The sequence below is a fragment of the Calonectris borealis genome, chromosome 11, assembly GCF_964195595.1.
Source record: "Calonectris borealis chromosome 11, bCalBor7.hap1.2, whole genome shotgun sequence".
NCBI classification, from domain to species: Eukaryota; Metazoa; Chordata; class Aves; order Procellariiformes; family Procellariidae; genus Calonectris; species Calonectris borealis.
In genome coordinates, this window is record NC_134322.1 from 14126658 (window position 1) to 14146898 (window position 20241).

Consider the following 20241-nt stretch of genomic DNA (forward strand, 5'->3'; position numbering starts at 1 on the left):
GTGCCACTTTAACAGGTTTGCCAGTTACTCATTTGTCTCTGATTATGGTTACTACGCATTCTCTTTGCTTAATCAATTAGTATTTTTCCTTATGTTTATCTGATCTTGAAATGTATCACTGCAGCATCACATAATGATGGAACGGCTCTTCCAATATTCGAAACTCGCACCATTATCAGCAAGTAATCTTGACAGGCAATAACCTGTTTGATATATTCATGGTTAAAGCAAAGATAAGGGGTTAGTCAAAACCTGTTGAACTAGACTGTGCACACATACATGTGTTTAGTAGGCTAATTGTTTAAATTAGGTAGGATATAAGCAGGTATCTTTGAATACTGTGTATGGGACAGATTTCTGATACCTATGTGATTACACTCTCTAGGTAGGTAAAACGATTTCTTTTTATGAATGCGCTACCTCTGACTAATTGAGGAAGCTCAAGTATTTGGATTTGCAAATACTTTCAATATCAAAATCTGAATAGATTGAATACATATATCTACACGCAATATATAGATTTAGTATATTCTTCTACCATAGGTGTAGTTATTTAGGTATCAAGCCTATTTAGGATTGTACAGTATAACATTGCTTAAAAATACTGTAAAAATATCAGCCACACAACTGAAGCAGTTAAGCCTGGGCAAAACCTGGGTGGACAGCAGGCCTCTATAAATCTTGTCATGCATCTGAGACTGCACACTTGCCTGCTCGGTTTCATGTTTGTATTTGTCTGCCCATTCCTCAATGGTCTTCTTCTCAGACTGAGTTTGGTGCAGCTCCTTCCGGAGCTTGGCAATCTCCTCTTGAAGGCTGAGGACACGGTTGGTTGCATTCTTAGCCTCCTCCTCACTCATACGAAGCCTTTCCACATCATTCCGCAGCTTCTCTGTCTCCGTACTGTACGTTACCTCCAGGTTGCTCAGCTTCTCCAGCAGAGATTTGTACTCTTTGTTCTTTGCAAAACACAACACAGACATAGCAGCTGTTGGAGAAGTTCTGGTTTAAAGGAGCCTTCTAGTTCCCTACAGAATATACCCAGACACAGGAGCAAAAGAGCAGCTTCCCCATTTCCAAAAAGTTTCAGTCTGTTTTTGCAGAATTGCTTCACGAGGTGACAGAACAGTCCAGTCTCTAAGCCTGCACATTAACATCCCAGACTAAAATCAGACAGGGAGCCCCCACACATCAAACATGATCACCCCACCTTCCCCTTAAACAGAGCAACTGACGTGCTTCAAATGAAATACTGACATTAAGGGAGCAGATGTTTTCTCTCAGTGCTGCTGAGAGACACAAATGGATGCTTTACTGTTCCAGTTCTACTGCGGCCTCCCTTTCTCTTCTATAAATGTTCTTCAGCAGAAAAGAGAACTGATACCTTACAATGAAAATTCAGTGCATTTTTCGGTGAATGCCCACAGTGCTACTGAGAAAGGTAATACAAGATTTCTAACTATTTTCCCTGAGGCCAGGGAGCTTTTACCTGCTCATCAATTTTTCGCTGCAGCTGCATGATCTTGTTCTCCAAGCCAATGTGAAGCTTCTTGTAGCGTTCTACAGACCGGGCCTCTATCTTCAGTTTCTTTAGCTCCCTCTTGGCCATCATGCGCCGGTAACAGCATTGCAAGTAAACAATTGCCTTCAAGGTCCTACGGTAGTGCACTCGAGCCAGCCAACCTCTTACATGTTTCTGAATAATAATAGACTTGTGCTCCCGAAGCATCTACAGTTAAGAAAAAACACCACAAGGGGTAAGAGAGTTGCAAACTACACCTGCTCAGTTAAACAGACTCCATAATGAGAGGTGTAACGATGAAGTACACACAGAGACACCTTAGCCTGCAAAGAGAAACTTCTGGTGAAGAGTAACAAGAAATGAATATGGAATTAATTTAAACAAAAAGGAAGAGGAAAAGAAGACAGGAATAAGGAAGATGACAGGGAATAAAATTAAAAGGAACCAGAAGGAAAAACATGGAAAGAAAGAACTGGAGGCACACTGAAGAACCAGGCATTCCTTTGTGTTGATGTCAGATCCAAGCTAATTACAAAAATATATGGTACCTGTTGGTAAGATTACAAATAGAATCCTTTTTTTTTTTTTTTACGACATCTTTTCTCTTGAAACATTTTAGAATCATTGACATAAGCTGCATAGGATTCAGCAATACACACTTTAAAATTACCACAGTTGATATGCAATGCAGCTAGTACACACTAGAACCCAGAGTAAATTGTAGCAGCTGTTAAAAACAGCAGCCGTACTCTAGCTGACCAAACTGCAAGTTCCTGTCAGTTTTCCTTTTTTTTTTCTCTTTTTTTTTTTCTTTCCTTTTTTTGACATATCTTAGACTTGCCAGCATGGAAAAATCTCCATTTATTCTAATCAGAAATTTTATATAGTAATAATTCCAACTTATTTCATGGTAGAAATTTCAACCATAGCTTTGAGGTGTAAAAAAAACCCAACATAGTATTTTTTAAAAAATAATTTTAAACAAAAAACAGTCAAGAATGCCATCAGTGTGTTAGCCAGAGACTTGCACTAGGAGAGTCTACTGCTTGGGTTTGGATCCTTCACCCACTGATTCAATCAGAGATCCCGCAGGTCTGGAGCACCTGAATTCCGGCGGACCACAGCTATGCTCGGAGAGCCTGCCCAAACCCACAAGGCTTCCAGGACTCTGAGAACTTCAGAGTTCACTTAATAAAGCTTCTGCGAATTAAACAGTTTATTCTAAAGAACAAAACTATTTAAGATTTTATGTTACTTCTTGGATTTGATAGTTTAAAGTTCACATGCAGTTCGCATTCTTACACTGATTTACCACAAAGCTGATAAGACAAACTAGTAGGGTAACAACAATTTTATTTTCTTTTATTCTTCTTAGCAAATGAACTGAAATGTGTTAGAAGCGTTAAATTTCCAGATCAATGAATTTAAAAGGTTCACTGGCAAAGTGGCAAGATTACGATATACAAACTTTCTCCCTTAGCATTTATTTCTGAAGAAAAAATGAGACTTGAAATAGCAGCACTCAGTTAAATAGCACACTGAGGTAAGGAAATAGCTCTCTCAAAAGTACAGCGAGGTCAAAAGTCAAAGTCTTTCTGACTGCACGTCATGCAGCTAGCACTCCTGCCTCCTGCCTCCTTCTTACACGTTTCCTGGAATAGTCCTTCAGGTCACCCGTGGGTGCCTGAGCAGCTCGAATACAACTAGCTTCCAACAACATCTTCACCTCAAGTTTGAAAGCAACAAGTCCCATAAAATACCTCCATCGTGCAGGGATGGTCCTCATCTGCCAGTGAATTCTCACACCCATGCAATCCAGTGAGGAAACAAGCCACTCCAACATAAAGTGAGAGTATCAGAAAAGTTACCTAATTTACCAGGTATTTCCCAGGAAAGCTTATGTAAAAGCTATGGAGGAACTGAACTCCTTGTTGAGAAGCACATCGCAATGTCTCGGGCAGAAGCCTTCCCCAGGATGTGTGAAATAGATGATTCAATCATTTCAAATTCCTTGTATTAGTCATGTGACTGCAACACATGCCCTCTCTTCTAAGAACAACAACAGGTACCTTTCACAACCCTAACGAACAACACGTGTACTGTATTTTACTTACAGAGTCACGGCTCAGCCCAAGTATGCTGTCATAGGGCAACCTTTCGGTTTCACTCATTTGCAATCACCATGAACTTCAGAACAACCGTGTTTACCTGCCCATGGCACGCAGAGCCTGTGCTTCTCTCTCTGGCCATTGCTGTATCTCAGCTTTAATAAAATTCCACCTTCGGAGGACAACAAATACACAGGACACCGCAGGCGCACTTGTCAGAACTTCATGTTTTACTGCGGCGAACAATTCACTGCTCGAGGGGGATTCTGACAGGCAAGCCTGACTACCCCTTACAGGGACCCCTCCAGAAATCTGCCATCTCTATTAAGAGGGAATACAACAGGTTTATAAAACTCTGTGCTACAGGACAGATGCGGTGTGTATCGCTCACGTGACTAACTTCATTCATACAGAATCATCTCCCATTTTCCTAAGGATGGCTTTTAGGCCACGTATTGCTGTGACCCACGTCTCACTTTGTCACATCTGTCAGATCACTGTTAAAAACATATCTTATACAATCTCACAACATAAAATATGGTTTATAATAATGAAAACGCTAAGAATTCCAATAAAAAGGCAAGTAGATACCTGCACAAAAGAACAGCTGAGTCAAGCACGGGATCTTACTACTTAGAAATTCTTAATAGAAATGAAAAATATACAGAAACTTCAAATATGAAAGAGAAACACATGGAACATAAGCATTAGTTGGCTTTTTGTTAAATGCCTGTGATATCTACCTGCTTGGGAAAAAAATAGAACTCTTCCAGCTAACTTTTCAGTGGAATGTAGGCTGACTTTTGAGCCTAGTTAAAACAATTTGTGTAGACAAAAGTGCCATGAAACATGCCGGCATTTTGTAGAGTAGGCCATTTGAATCATAATTCTGCTTCCAGTCCTGTAACTACTAAACAGCAAATTCTAATTTCTCAATTTTTTATCAAGCATAATCAGGAAAATATTATCAATATCACTAGGACAGGGTTATATCAATTTCTCTCCGAAACAAAACCAACATCAATATATTAAAAAAACCAAAAAAAAGGTCCATGCTTAAGTTTTAATCTCCTATTTTCGTGGGTGTCTCTTTGCTAACATTAATCCCCTTCAGTATATTCCATCAGCCATTTCAGAATCACTGAAATTTGGGATGGAATAGGGATAGTAGTGCATCACATATGTATATTGATGTGAGCAATACTGATTTGGACTCATGCAGGCACATTCACACAAGGCGATTTTCAGTATTTTAAGTGCCTCGACATTCTATATAACAAATGAAGACGTTTTCTCAAGAGATATGCTGTAAATCCCTGTTAGATTCTCCACTGACTGCACTGAAAGTCTAAGTACATCCATATTAGATGACAATGTGAATATCTCTAAAATGACAAGTTCATTGCAGTATTAGATCTTTTTAATTTCCAGGTGCTGTCCTTCAACCCACGCTGTGATATTTTGTTTGCGCATTATGCGTAACAGCACGCACACGAACATTTCAGATTCCCAAGAGGACACCACAGATCAGCTTTGTCATGAAGCTATGTGGAAATAAAGCTGGAGTGGAGAAGTAAAACATTATGATTTCTTACCATTTGGTACTTGTTCCTGGCCATGTAACCTCTTAAGAGAGCCTGAAGAGCAATAGTAGCAGCTCGCATGCATTGGTATCTTTTGCGGACTACATACATGCGCTGGAACTTCTGGATAGTGATGGCAGCCCGTGTTCTCCGCAGGAACTTCGCATAGCTAAGCAAGAAAAAGATTACAAATAATACCTGCAATTATTTTCCAGTGCTTGAATACTTTTTTTTTACATCCTATAACTTTACCCTCTTTCTCAAGAGCTACATTTTCTACTTCAGTTTCTTCCTAACGTTGTCAATGATACAGCATATTTACTTGCTATTCTACTGAATGGCAGATGTCCTGGTTTTGGCTGGGATAGGGTTAAATTTCTTCCTAGTGCTGTGTTTTGGATTTAGTATGAGGAGAATGTTGATAACACACTGATGTTTTCAGTTGTTGCTAAGTGCCCTCCTAGTCCAAGGACAGCTCCCGTGCCTACTGACTGAGCTAGGTACACGAGATGGGAGGGAGCATAATCAGGACAGCCAGCCCAGCTGGCTAATGGGGTATTCCATACCATGTGACGTCATGCTCAGTATAGGAACGGTAGGCGTGATCCAGGAAGTACCGATTGCTACTTGGTTATCGGTCAGCGTGGGTGGTGAGCAATTGCATTGTGCATCACTCATTTTGTATATTCTATCATTATTTATTATCATTATTTTCCCTTTTCTGTTCTATTAAACTGTCTTTATCTCAACCCACGAGTTTTTCTCACTCTTACCCTTCCGATTCTCTCCCCGTCCCACTGGGGGGGGGCGGGGGGAGTGAGTGAGCGGCTGCGTGGTATTTGGCTGCCTGCCAGGTTAAACCGCCACAGCAGTACAACAGAATGACAAATTAACAGAAACCCTGCGAGGTTTTACAGGGAAATGTTTTCACTTCCTCCGAGAACTGTGGTATAGAACTGACAAGATAAACTCAGCTTAATTTCTCATCACCTTTTCTCCAGCTTTACAGCTATTTCCACTATGCCACCTTCCAGATCTCCTCTCCTCACCTCAACCTGTAGAAAATGTTTGCTCATTCTTGGCCCTCGCAGCAAGACAATTACAAAACGTCTTGACGAAAGCCTCTTTCTGAAGGTTGATTCTTACAGTCTTCATAACCACTTTGTCTTTGACTGATACCACCCGTACCCCTACCCTTTCCTCTGGCCCATCCATGGCCATCCCTCAGAAGTCAGTCCAAACAAATGACTCTGACTGATGTATCTCCCTTCACAGCTGCACGCTGAATGAGGAACGGCTTCTCCAGCAGGACAGACAGACCCTGCTGGGAGGGCATGTGGAAACTGGGCAGTAAGGACTCAGCCAAGAGTCCTGCTTTACCTCACCTGCAACATACCTCCCAGTACTACTTGTACTCTTCTCCCACTAACGACATACTGTTCTAACCATCATACAGCCAGGGTGCTACTGTCCTCTCAGGAAGGTCAAAAACAGACAGGACAGACACATTCATTATATTTAATTTCCTTCATTTCCCTGGAAAATCGTTTCCTCTCAGCCAGTATAGGAAGGAGAGAACAAATGTATCACATTTAAATGTCCTACTTAAATGGATCTGAATTGAGGCTAGTGTGGGTTTTCCCACGAGCATTGCTTACCATCGTGCTTGGTACCCTCTGACATATCTCTGAATGGTGATGGCAGCCTTCCTCATACGCACGTACTTCTTTCGCATCAGCCAGCCTCGGATCGTCTTTTGGATGCGGATACAGGCAGCTCTCAACTTATCTGCCCTTATTTTTTCCAGATAGGCTACTTGACCAGCCCGGAAAAATATTTTTGTCTTACCAAACTGGTACTTATCCTTGTCCTAATTTCAGAGGTAAAAAGAGACCAGTTACAGCATTAAATGTTAGTGGATAAAAAAAAGGCATGAAGGGCTAAATGAAAGTACAGTTAGTAAAGAGGCAAAATTATCTGTGTAATATTTCAAGTAAACCTAGACTTGAAGTAAGTAGTGGAGGAGAGTATTTTCTCTGTATGATTCTGTTAACAAATTAATACAATGCATGGCCTAAAGGAGTAACGTAAGATTTTTGCTTAGACAAGAATGCCACAAAGATTGTAAGAGATGTGGAAGGCTACAGGAGGTGACAAGGCGGCCCAGAGGATTAAAGCAATACAGGCAATGCACCGGTACAATTTCCTGCTTAAATTGTAGGTGACCCCTCGGAACAGTCCATCTCCAACCATATTACGCAGTACAAACAAAACAGCTAGGGCTTCAAACATGTACGCATCATTTACTGCATCAGCACTAAGACAGAACAAAGTGTCTCGCTGCTGCTCAAATACATCTGAAATTTCAGAACTAAACCAGAAAGAGAATAATATTCTATCTCTATAAGCTGTAGTACTCCTTGGAGGGAAAAACTGAGAATATACAAAGGTACATTGAAAAAAAATTAATTTTGTTGATTGTTTGATGTTAAGTTAAAAGGAACAGCAGTCAAAGAGCTACATCTTAGGATGCATTTAACACTATACATTAACACTATAAATAGACACATGCATTTAAACCAAAAGATTTTAGTTAAGTCCACCCAATGACACAGAATTTAAAAAGTCGAGCCCCAGCCTGCCTGCACAGTATTTATTTTTTTGTTTCCATAAACATCCGAACATTGGCATTGCACGTCAGCAAGGTAAGCTTTCTTGCTTTTATATCTTCAGTAAACTTTGTCTCTTTCTCTTCCTAACCGACACTTCTGAGTAAGTCTCAATTAACGACCTTCTACTGAGAACTGGCTGGAACTGTCTCTTTGGAGCCTGCCTGCCCTCCGCTGTTCATCGGTCCTTAAGAAATCCCAAGAAACACACCAGTTCAGGTGCAACACCAGTGGTGTAGTTGGCATAGCCTGCGAATGTAGGGCTGCAGCTGGAGGTAGGAGGCAAAGCAAGAGGCTGCCGAGGTACGAAGACAGCCACAGTGCTAAGCAGGGAGACAATGTCACGAGGACGAAAGGAGTGAAAAAGGTTGACTTCAGCACAGGAGCTGAGAGGAGCAGTGTGAAAGACACAAACACATACACAGACAGAAACACCTCCACATTAGAAAACCTCCAGATAACTATACCTTACTTAAGGTGTGGTTAATGCATCTTGCCGTTAAGCAAGGTAAGGCTCACCCTCAACCCACCCACACTTAAAATCACTGTCTTCCTTTCCTGTGATACGCTGGGAAATTCTACAGTTCCTGTGCTAATATTGGTGGTTTAGTACTTTATAGAAGTACTGCAATAGTGTGGCTATGAGGGAGTAAGGGACGCTATCTTTACTTCTTCAGATTCCAAATGCTCTCAGCACTAAGTCTAGTACCAGAATCAGCTTCTCCAGGACATTTTTACACGTCTGCTTTCGGTCACCAAGGACATCTCTCTGCTTCATCAGAACGCGGTAACGGCTGAAGAACTCTTGGTATGTCCACCTGTCCCAAAAACAGAGACAGTGTCAGTCCCAACAATCAATAATTCTCTTAAAAAGAAGAACTGCAGCTGAAAGCAATCTGAAAAGTGGCAAACACACCTGGAGGGGAAGCCAGCTGCACTGATTCGGATGGTCTCCAGGACGCCACAAGCTCTCAGCTGCTGCACTGCCCGCTTTTCATCGAATCTACGTAGGAATAAAAAGAGCCTGTAGGTGTGGGGCTAGTTTTGCATTACATGGGACCTCTGGCCCTGCGCACACCCGGGACAGGAGTGGCACAGAGGGGGAGCAGAGGTTGGATGTGATGGTGGTTAACAAGTCCAGCCAGTGCTTCTGTAACTCAGCAATAAGAGAGGACAGCCTGACCCGGGGAATTGCCCGAGCCCGTCGGCTGCTGCAAGCTGCCTGTCCTGTCCTGCTTCCCGCCGGCCTGCCCAATAGCCATGGGAGTCTTTGTGAGCCTGGATTTTAAGCAAACTTTTGAGAAAAGCTCCAAGCAAGTTCATTTATGAAAAAAAGATAAGGAATAAGACGTTGTAATCTGCAAAAGCAAATTCCAGCAAATGTCAAATGACCTCAAGGAGTGCAAACTGCCAGTCACATTTAGAACAGCTAGCAATGAAAATGCTGGTATTTTTCCTCATATATCACCATAAACAAACAAAAAAAAGCGTCGGGAAGTATTTCTCCCTCTGTTCATCCCAAACATCTCCTGCTGTAAGTACCCGTACACACGCACAATGAGTCCATAACAAGAGAAAGGAGACACACCACTTCACTCCTGAGTGAGCAAGGTTTAGCAGAACCTCGAACCTCTGAGGCTTTGGGCAATTCCCTCCCATGCACAGGCTATACGAACCACACAAGAACCAGCTTACGTGAACGGAAACTTGAAGTCGTTAGGCTTAATACAGCGCACGTAGTGTGGAGTTGTAGCGTTCAGGGTTTCCATCAGCAGATGAAGAGAGTTTCGAAACTATTTGAAAAAAAAGAAAAAGGGAAAAATATCAGGGAAAAGCCTCAATAAGCTTAGTCATGTTTGAGATAACCTCAGGAAGCGGACCTAGGGATATTCGCTTATTTGTAATAATGCTTTCGGTCATAAACACCAGCTTGTTTTTGTTATGGCAATAGATTTTAGTTTCAGATACCATCTTTGGGTGAATTATGTTACAGTGAGACTTCTAAATGTTAGGCTTTACAGCAGTAGAGCTCCCCTATCAGCATGTGATAAATTACAAAAACATGGGATAGACTGAGTTATTTTCAGCTTTTGACTATCTCATCTACCCTAATCTTTGTCTAATCCACTTCTTCATGACTAAACCTCATGACATATTACTAAATAGCCATTTAACTTTAAATAAATTTTAAATCAAATTTAAAATCAACAGAGTGGTAATAAAAAAAAAGTATCAGTTCCTTCAGCTCCACTGATCCCGATGTCAGACCTACTGAAGAGAACTTTGAAAGTCCAATATCTGACAGCTTTAGGAGCTTTGCTTTTAAAGAAGTATCAGGACCACAAATACCTAATGTACTGCAGTATATCCTTCTAACCACAGAATACCTTAATAGATAAAAAAACTATGAAAACATGTCTTAGATGTTTTAAACATATTGGTATGGATTTCCCTCTTTCTGTTGAACTCATGATTCTAAGCCAACCTCTATTTCTACACAGAATATGATAAAAATCACTTTTGTATTAGCTTTCTTTAAAATTTATAAATTAATATACATGGTTGATTGATAGGAGTAGTATGAGAGTAGCCCTAAGACTTTAACTCATAGTTTCAGTCTGCAACAAAACTGTTAGGCCTCTACCAGCCTCAGGATACTGTCTGTTTGCAAAATCAGAAATGAAGTTCAAAGTAAAAGGGTAACTGGGCAGGGGTTCTCTTGCACGAATTGCAGAAGATCGGAATTTGCAGCCTGTGCCACGAACACATGCCAAGCACTAGCAAAGTGGTACAGGCTGGCAAGTAGATAAAAACTGAGTAGTAAACTGTCAAAAAAGTTCCCCTTGGCTCCTATGTATAGTCCAAGCGACAATCTGGCATATATAAAGCACTGACTGGGGACAGAACCATCTTGAGAAAACACCTGTTAGAAAGTATCAAAGGGGTACTGAGTTCTCCACCCATACAGATCTGCATACTTTTAATTTAATTCTGGCGCATACACGTGGATATTTTATATTTAGCCCATTGATAACTGGAACCAAGTTTTCTGGGGACTGAACTCCCACTTTTGATTTGAGTCAGACAATGTGGCAGATGATCAAAAAGACCCAGTGTAAGATTTTCAAAGCTTCTCAGCATCCAGCATGTTAAATCTATTTTGAAAAACATGAGTTTCTGTTTTGGCACCACAATAAGAACTGAGCTCCCTGAAATTGTGGCCCAAAATATATTAGTAATTAAGGTATATTTGCTCCAAACTGTAAGTCATAATCAGCTGCACCTATCTCAAAATCACAAGGGATCCCAAGAAGCACCGGTACACCTTGAGACCTATGAGACAGAGGGAGGGAGAGGGTGAGATTATTTAATAGAGCTGCATCTTCAAACTCACCTGATGTCCCACAGTTTTCTTATGCTCCTTGCTGGCTTGACCTGGCCTGGCCTTGGCTGGTTTTACAGCCGCTCGAGACAAAGGCACACGCCCTGAAGGGGTTGCTGATGTGGGACTGAGGACCTTCTCCTCATCCTGGAATAACTCTGGGAGAAGCTTAAACTTGATATAACAGCAGAAAAAATACAGAGGGTAAGAATCCAGCAAGTGATTGCACCCGTTTGTGCTTAAGGTAGTTAGAATCCAGGCTCAGTTTTTGTAAGCATTGGGTTTTTGTTGAACTCCACATGGGGACAAACGCAAAAAAGCATTCAAGCTAGTAGTATAGTAAGTGGGCCATGATTTAATACTAAAAATTTTGTAGGTTTGATCAGTGAGTCTCCTTCTGAAGACAAAATTCTGATTTGAAGGTTTTTTCATAGAGCCAGCAATAGCTTCCATGTGAAACTGTTAGATACTGACAGCAGTTTCATAAGTACCAATTGCAATTATGTATGGCTGCTTTGACCTAAGAAGGAAACACAGGGTCCTCTCATATTCCAGTGGTGCATCAGACTCCTTTGTGGTTGAGAAATATCTAGGACACTGAATAACCCAGCAGGCAACAAAGAATATTCCTGCTATATCACTCTAAATTGAAATAATCAACTTAAAAGAGGAACCATCAACTAAAAAAAAACATTAGCCAAATTTTAGCTGACTGAAGATCCACTCTCAGGCCAGTAGGAGTGGGTGGAAAAACCTGAAACATCTTTCCAAATATCACACAGGGCTTCTGGTTCCCTTTCTCTAATGACTACAAAATATACCCATATATAATAGCTGCTTTGAAATGACTTGTAACTAAAAATAACACCGCCAGGTCTTTCTACTGACAACTATAGCACTTCAGAAGCATTATAAGAGGAAGAAAATCTGAACTTCTCTACCTGTCAATGAATAATCTTTTATCTAGCATCTGTGCATTTTGTCCCAAGAGATAGGAGCATTCAATTTTCAGTACTAGAAAGTGCTTGGGCTAAGTACAACCTAAAAAATAAAAAAATTGGTTTTGCCTTATAAAACTTGGTGAGCATGCACGATATCCAATGAAACATGCTGCACAACTAAATGGTACTTGTGCTCTGTGGTTGCGCCAGATGGGCTAGCAGAAGGCATCAAACGTTCCTCAGTAGCATCCAGCACAGCACTCCAGCATAATATAATGACTATGAATGCTACAAAAGTATCCTAAATTCCTGAACTAAAAAAGGAATATCACAGCTTAACTTTATCTCACCTGCGTCTGCTGGATTAGGAGCGTGATCACCTTAGATTACCTCTGTAGTTGGTGGAAGAATGGCATTTCCAGAGGGTGATTTAGCCCATCTCCTTCCACTGACTCAACAAAGAGGTCAGGATGACTGGGCCACCACCAGCTCGTTCAGCTGCCCGCGGTCAGATGGAGTCGGCGTGCACAGGCATCTGAGCTACAGAGCCAAGTCTTTTCATCCCGTACGGAAACTTATTTGAATGCAATATGCTTTGTCTGAAACTCCTGATGCTCTCACACCAGGGGTGGAGGTGGGAAGGGGGTCCCCAGTGTCTGGACTGCAGATGGATGAGCTCTTGTAAGCTACCAGCACAGAAGTTTCATTCCCTTTTTCCAACCCTGGGAAAATCTGCCTGTAAAAATGGGCAGGTGCATTTCAAAGGCGCCATTTTCATAGACACTGCCTCAGTTACCGCATGCAGAAGAAAGGAGCAATGTATGGCCTTCTGCAGCAGAGGTCAACAACAGGAGAGCATTGCTGAGATGATCCACGCTGTGGGGGCATTCATGTTTTTGCTTGGTTTTAGTTTTTAGTATCTTACCAATTTTCTTTGTTTCGCAGAACACCAGGAGTGTTCAAAGAGCGGGAAAACACTGATCAAAGGGCAGATAACTCACGTGGTAGAAAACAAGCAAGCAAGCATTTTTTCCCTGTAATTTTTTCAGACGACTTAACAGACATGCTGCTAACAATCTTACAGATCACTTCTTTCAATACACAGCCACAACAGAAGATTTTAACGACATGCCAGTAGCAAGCATGAAAGCTGAGGACTGTTGTATTGCTTTCATGATACATGCATGGAAACTGAACTAGTTCAAAGAGGTCCTGTGGGTGGATTTACAGAGAAGGCCAAAACAAATAGCTAAACACTACAGTGCCTGCCAAGGGCAGCGTGTGTCATGCACGTCGGAAAGCAAAAAAGCATTCGAGCTGTATGTGAGAATGGGCATGGGGAGGATGACAGATGATGCATTCAATTTAGAATTACCTTCTGTTGAATGGGCACAACAAACCCAGAAACAGCGACAACAACAACAACAAAAAAAAATCAGAAATGCAATCCCACTACAATTACTTTTTTAGAAGGCCTGCTGAAAAATAAAAATGAAACATTCTTCTTTTGAAAATCTATTTTCTTCATAGTTGAATTTTTTTTTTTTAAAACACTGGTTTTGGTAAAATTTACCATTGGGGAAAACCATGTTGTTTCTTAGTGTTTAGACTGAATTGACTCAACCTAATGAGCCTGCCCAAGCTGTTGTCATGCTCTTATGGCAGCTATGTCCCCATCATCCCTTACTCACTGGACTACATCCCTCGGAGCACCCCTGCACCTCCGCCCTGCACAGCGCACTGCTACGCCATGGCAGAGCTGGAGCTACCCAGGCGGCTGGTCCCTGCCGGCGCCCCGAGGATGCCACCTGCCTCCCCCCCCACAGCAACTAACTTCACTCAAACCACTTCAACGCTTCTCTCGGTGGAAAGTCTGCTGTGGTTTTTCATTATATTACGTGTTTTAATCATTTAGCTTCATATATCTGCTCAGAATAGAAACAGAAGAGAAAAATGTTGGTTTTCCTGATAGAATAGCATAATTTTAAATAGCCTGTCCTTGATACCCAACTTCCTGGGCCATTAGAGCTAGCAAATTCCCAACAGCCACCACAGCGCAATGTCAAGTTAATTGCCTTTACATTTCAGAAGAGCACAACTAGCATTTTTGCCATTAAAAAAAGCAGACGATGCCAATGAAGGTCTGTTCTATAATATTCCTTCATGCAGTATTTTTCAATTCAGATGTTATCTTTCTTTCATAGATATCAAGAAGGCAAGACCCCGTAAATTCTGGTTTGTGTCCTTAGGGTCTATACATTTCACTCCTCTCTTGTTTTGCTTCTGGAACAGAACTTGTCTCTCCTCCAGAAATTTTCTGCTCAATTGTAAGGCCATAAACAAGGAGCTTCTGTTTTCACATTACAAAATTAAGGGCTTAACTGTTAAGCCTTCTTATACTACTACAGTATATTAGAAGTCCTTGATGCCTTTACAGAAAATATATCAAAGTTTTGTGAAAAAATAAAAAAAAAGAAAAACAAAAACGCAAACAAAAAAACCAAACAGTGAAATCAGTGGCTAAACATAGACTGATCTTACATAGAGGAAAATCAGGCTACAGGACTTTCTAAATTCATAGAGATAGCCAAGTAAGACACAAACTATGTTCAATTTCAGTTGATCTGATACTAAGGGAGAAATATTTCCTAGGTTTATAAGAAATTTTATATGACCTTTAATTCAAGGATTCATAACTGCAAAAGAACTAAAAAAAAATCCTTATACTAACCTTACTTGATTTTAGGACCTTAATTTGTTCTTCATAAACGGTGTCTTTATTCTTTTCCAAAAAGCCTTCACATTGATATTCCACCTGAAAACCATCATTTTACAAAAAAGTAAGTATTAAAAGTATTTAATAGGAATATTTTGCATAGAATTCACCAGCTGTAACATTCACATTTAAAACAGATAATTCTTGTGGATGTTGAAAATATCAGCTCCCAAGTGCATCTTTGTTAAATATGGATTTTCCTCAAAAAGAGTGCTTTCCAGTAAAATGTGAAACATTAAAACATGTAGAGATGAATCCTGTTATTGCATTATACCAGATATATTTCACTGCTGAGAGATGCTTGTGGTAAGATAGCATGATTGAATGGTTACCGTAAAGGTGAAGAATCAAAATGTGTGTTGAGTATCTCCTCCACTGAAGTTATCAGGGCTGCAAAATTGTGTGAAATCCGGATGCAACTGAGAACAAAGTATCTCATCTCATCTCATTAGCTGAGACGCAATAAGCAGATCTGCCTGCAGCTTATTATGAAAATGTCTCATTTGTACTCAGAAAGACTATTTTTACCAGAAGCAATAAAAAGTCTGAATGTTATGACAATACATAACAATCCTCTACCACAGGGCCACAGAGTCTCCTGGACCAAAGAGCAGCCAAAGTGTCAGATAAAAACCTAGTATTTATTTCACTGTCCTAATTCAAGGCTGAGCAAAACCCAAAAACTACTGTCAAAAGTCTATAACCTTAGAATTCAATATTAATTAATGTAAGTATGCTAACTCTCATGAAGTGTCTCACGCTAACTCTTCAATCTTGTATCAGCAGAAGTGTAGACTATAAAATACAAGAGCAGACCCTTGCAGCAATTTTATTCTTTCAGAGCACACAGACTGATAGCCATCAGCAGCCCCTCTTTCAGTACAGCCATTTATCGGTGCTTACACAACGACACTATACCCCGAGCTGCAAAACATTTCAAAAAATTCCTACGGGGGAAGGCGGCAAAGGATCTCCCCAAGGTCTCTCCACAGCTGAAAGCCCACTCTGAACATTACCTCGGGTACCATTAATGTTCTTAGTGCGGGAGACAATGCCAGGAGAGGGCAGCAGAATCTCTGCCTTCTCCCAGAGCAGACAACTGCCGAGGCACAAAGGTTACTAACCCACCAGCTACAGCCTTACTTTTTCCTTCAAGATGTCTGTATGCATTCACGTAAGCACACAGGAAAGCGTAAAATGCTTAGCACAGACAGCGCATCAGAGCTTAGAGCTTTGCCAATACCTGCTTGGAGCTACTTTTAGCTTTTCTTGGCCCTCACTGCTCAGACTAGGCATAGGAAAGCCTTGTTTTCAAATAGCAAAGTTTAGCCTAATGAACAGTACATGAAATATTAATTAAATCCTTCTTGTTCTCTCATCCACCAAATAGAACAGAACTCATGAATCTAAACAGTTACAGAGATGTGCTTGCTGCTTTCATTAAGGTAACACAACAAGAACAGAACCCCTTTTCTAAGCATAAATTCAAGAACCTGGGAGAAATCAAGTGGAGGCAATAAAGGCCTCCAACCCCCCTGTCAGCACATACAGACCCACTGATAAGAATCCCGGAGCTTCTCCAAACTTTTTTTGACAAAGCTGACAATATTCTGAGGCAGCTTCTTTGTTTAACAGGACAATTATCTCACCAGGATTTTTAAATTTTTTATTTTATTTTAACCTGAGGAGTTGCTCAGTTTGATGATGCACTGTGGGAGCTGAACAACGCGTGCACTCCACTGCGGTACCCCTCACCCAGCTTCCTAGAAATAGCTGTTCGCTGCCCAGAGGCGGGGGTGGGAGCAGGACTGACCGCTCCAGCAACAACAAGAAGGGTGCGTTAGTCTCTTTCCTCCTTGCACATTAAGATGGCAGCAAAACCAGCATCGTTTGTTGTTGCTCTTTAGCTAAAACTACACTGAGATATATGATTTTCTATTTTGTGTATTTCTACAGCATAACTGGAATTGATACAATTATGCTGTGAATTGCAAATACACTAAGCTGGCATGTTTTGAAAAAGGATGGTTAGTGGTTACAGCATGTGACAGGAGTCAGGAGCTCTTGTTTGTGTCCCTGGCTCTGCTCAGCTGCCAGGTCAACCTTCTTCTCCTGTTCAGGTGTACAGGCAGGCACAGTTTTGCAAGAAGCCGAGTAGGGCCAGGGTTGCTGCTGCCCAGTCACTGCCTGCAACAGCCGCCCACCCAGGATCCCCTCCCGCTCACACGCTCAGCAACACCAGCCGTGGAAAGAGGTACTGGAGGAAAAGTCCTTACCTTGTCAGCAAAGTGCTTGATGATAAAAGCCTTATTTGACAAGCGTGGTTTTTCAAAGAGGGCACATTTATTCAAATGAGTGTTATATAGTTTTTGGGCCCAAGTGTCATCCGAGCCTTTTGGCATCTACGGAAGAGAACACACAGCCATTTAAAATGTCTTGAAAACTTTTCAGTAGCAAAAGAAACTAAGACGACAGGGGACAACACTTTGTGGTTTGCTTTCAAACTCCAACTCCTTGGATTTCCAGCACTGCCATAAGCAAGGAAGCTGGTAACTAGGCACTTGTCTTTCTAATACTCTGGACTGGGCGCAGCCCAGCAGCAGCTGTAGCTGCTGTGTGACACATAGGACGCTAATAACGCTCCCAGTGTCACACACCTGAAGGCGGGGATCCAAGAGGTGAGTTATCTGACTGAGCAGCGTCTCAGCGGGTCAGAACTCATCCACCACCATAAAAGATTGCTTGTGACGCTTTGCGATACACAAGAACCCCAAGTTGGGTTTCCACTGAAGTAGACACCACACGCCACCCCCTGTACATGGCTTGGCATAAATTAAACTAAGATAAAAGACAAAAAGTGAGACACTAAGCCAGAGGCAATTTGGAGAAATCTGACAGGACCAAAGACTGCACTTGCTACACTCAGGAAAGAGAAAGTCGCCAGAGTCAATAAAAAGGTTGATCAGAGACCCAGAAACAGATACAGACACATGATGGAGAGCAGGGGAAAAAAAGCACGACTAAAACCATTTTTTCTCCTCCTGTAATTGCCAATTCTGTTTGTACGTTCTTCAAATCCTTTCAACAGCAGAGTGTCAAAATGATGGTTCTACGCAGATGACTTTTCCCTGTGAGGCCCCAGAAGCAGGACGGCTGATGACCTCTTTCTCTATGAAAGCCCTTGAACACACACCTTGCACTCCTCATCCAACAGATCCAGAATTCCCATTTTGGCCTCTATGAGGTTGATGCAAGGCTGATTGTCGTAGAAATCAATCAAGGTCCATGGTATTTGTTCCTTCATATATTCTTCTTGTTCCAGCTTAAAGACATGCTACAGGGCAAAAAGAAAACAGTTTTCCGTGAAATAAAATGCAGAATAAATACATCGAACTCTCACTTGAATTCATCTTGGCACATTAATCCAGGCTGTTAAGTGACACCCTAGTTCAACTGAATAAACCCTTTAACAAGAAAGTGTATGAAAAATAAATCAACCTTTTTTCCTGGCCTATGAACAACAGACTAAACCAAAGCGCTCATCCATATTCTCTGCAAATAAAGTCTATTTTTTCCCTATCTTTTTACTATATTGTCCCACAACCATATAAGCCCTTTCCTCTTATAAAAAAACACCACAAAACCCAGAAAAAGCCTCAAGTGCAGGAACAGCAACTTATAAAGTGGGATGTGCCATGCATTTATGATTTTGGAGCTATGTACACTGCTCTATTTCAAGTAAAATTTCACTATAAATACTTTTGTGTTTCCTTGTAAAAGAACAGAGCTCCATTTTCTCTTAAATGGCTGCTGTTTTTTTTCTAAGATGACGCATTGCATTAAAATATATTCTTCAGCAAAAGCCTGCAAGAATGACTCTAGGAGTATTAGCACAAGAAATCCTTTAAGCAAAATTTTGTGGAAGATTTATCTGGCACGAAGATCAATAACAATGTAGTTGTATATTTATTCAAAAATACTATCACAAAAAACCTGCACAGCTTTAATGAAATGTGCATAGGAGATGAATTAAAACTTCAGGAAAAAAAGATAATAAGACATTAAACACGCAAACTGTGGTCATAATAGCACAAGCAGTCATCTTAAAAACAGAAAGGCTGCTGACTCCAGTTATTTTAAATGACATTTTATCTCCCATTTAAATTTTAATGCATGCTAACTGCTCTGGCAGGCAGAACCGAACTCGGAGCACACCCCGACGGAGCAGAGAGCAGCGCTTGGGCCGGGCTCGGGGGCCGCCACAAACACCTGCATTCGTGGGGCCGGCCCAGCCGCCCCCCGAGCTCCGTGCACAAGCCACAAACGCCTCGCAGCTCTCCGGCACGCATCTGCCAGACAGCAGAAAACTACCCTGACAAAGTGGTTTATCCCTTTTATTTCATTAGCTTAACGCCATCCTTTCCAAAGCAGCGCTCCTTAAGGGCGCCCGCGGGAGCCATTCCCACCCCGCCGCTTAACGGCTGCGTTACACGCCGAGTTAATTCCTGACAGGAAAGCCAATGGTAGCGTTTTATTGGTAGCATATCCAACCCAAGTCCTGAAAGAAAACATAAAACCATTTCTCCACTGTAAAGGAATTAGCAATTACATGGTAGGAAGTGTCTTCAGACCACTCATTTTCCTTATGGGCTGCGGGTGGCCGGGCAGGGGAAGGGCGGCCGGGGAGGCCGAGCAGCTCTGGAGATGCGAGTGGTGGCCGGGCAGCCCCTGAGCGGCCTGCCCTCAGCCGGGCTCGGGCCACCCCGGGCGGCAGATGAAGGCCTGCTGGCTGCCGCCACAGACATTTAAAACAACTTCCACCCCGTGTACCCCAATGGGTCCATGTCCACCGCTGCTGGGTTTGGTAGCTTGGTGGGGCACCAACACAAAAGCCCCGTCGCCCCATTCTTCATGAAACGAGTGCTTACAGCAACAGCCTGAGAGGGAAGGGAACACGGGGACGGTGATCTTTACTAAAGAAGCGAGCCCTTACAATTCTTACAGTGACTAGATTTTTGCTGTAGAGCTGAGAAAACTCCAAGACACCTTGTGCTTAGCAGCTATGACATCCTGCTTATGGAGCTGAAGCCAGCTACAGCACTACCAGCACGGAAAGAGCACGCCGGGGCTGGAAAGCCCAGCCTCCTCCAGTGCCCGGCTTACTCCCCGACACGCATCCCTGCCGCTGGGATGAACAACGGCGCAGGGGGATCCAGTCCTGCGAGCACGCACCGCCATGGAGGTACGCTCGTAAAGAGAG

At 42.0% G+C, this 20241-nt stretch overlaps 1 protein-coding gene across 3 annotated transcripts in view; it reads right to left on the reverse strand.

The window, feature by feature from the left end:
- The window catches only part of MYO5A (myosin VA), a 97682-nt gene that overhangs the window by 28349 nt on the left and 49092 nt on the right, over positions 1 to 20241 (reverse strand). For all 3 annotated transcript variants that reach the window (XM_075160089.1, XM_075160088.1, XM_075160090.1), the window contains 11 exons: positions 18175 to 18315; positions 17258 to 17383; positions 14937 to 15020; positions 11277 to 11438; positions 9578 to 9675; positions 8799 to 8885; positions 8592 to 8700; positions 6872 to 7083; positions 5226 to 5382; positions 1490 to 1729; positions 711 to 959 (listed from right to left, as the gene is read on the reverse strand). In XM_075160089.1, the coding sequence (XP_075016190.1) occupies positions 711 to 959; positions 1490 to 1729; positions 5226 to 5382; positions 6872 to 7083; positions 8592 to 8700; positions 8799 to 8885; positions 9578 to 9675; positions 11277 to 11438; positions 14937 to 15020; positions 17258 to 17383; positions 18175 to 18315 (1665 nt within the window). The remainder of the gene's footprint in view (positions 1 to 710; positions 960 to 1489; positions 1730 to 5225; positions 5383 to 6871; positions 7084 to 8591; positions 8701 to 8798; positions 8886 to 9577; positions 9676 to 11276; positions 11439 to 14936; positions 15021 to 17257; positions 17384 to 18174; positions 18316 to 20241) is intronic.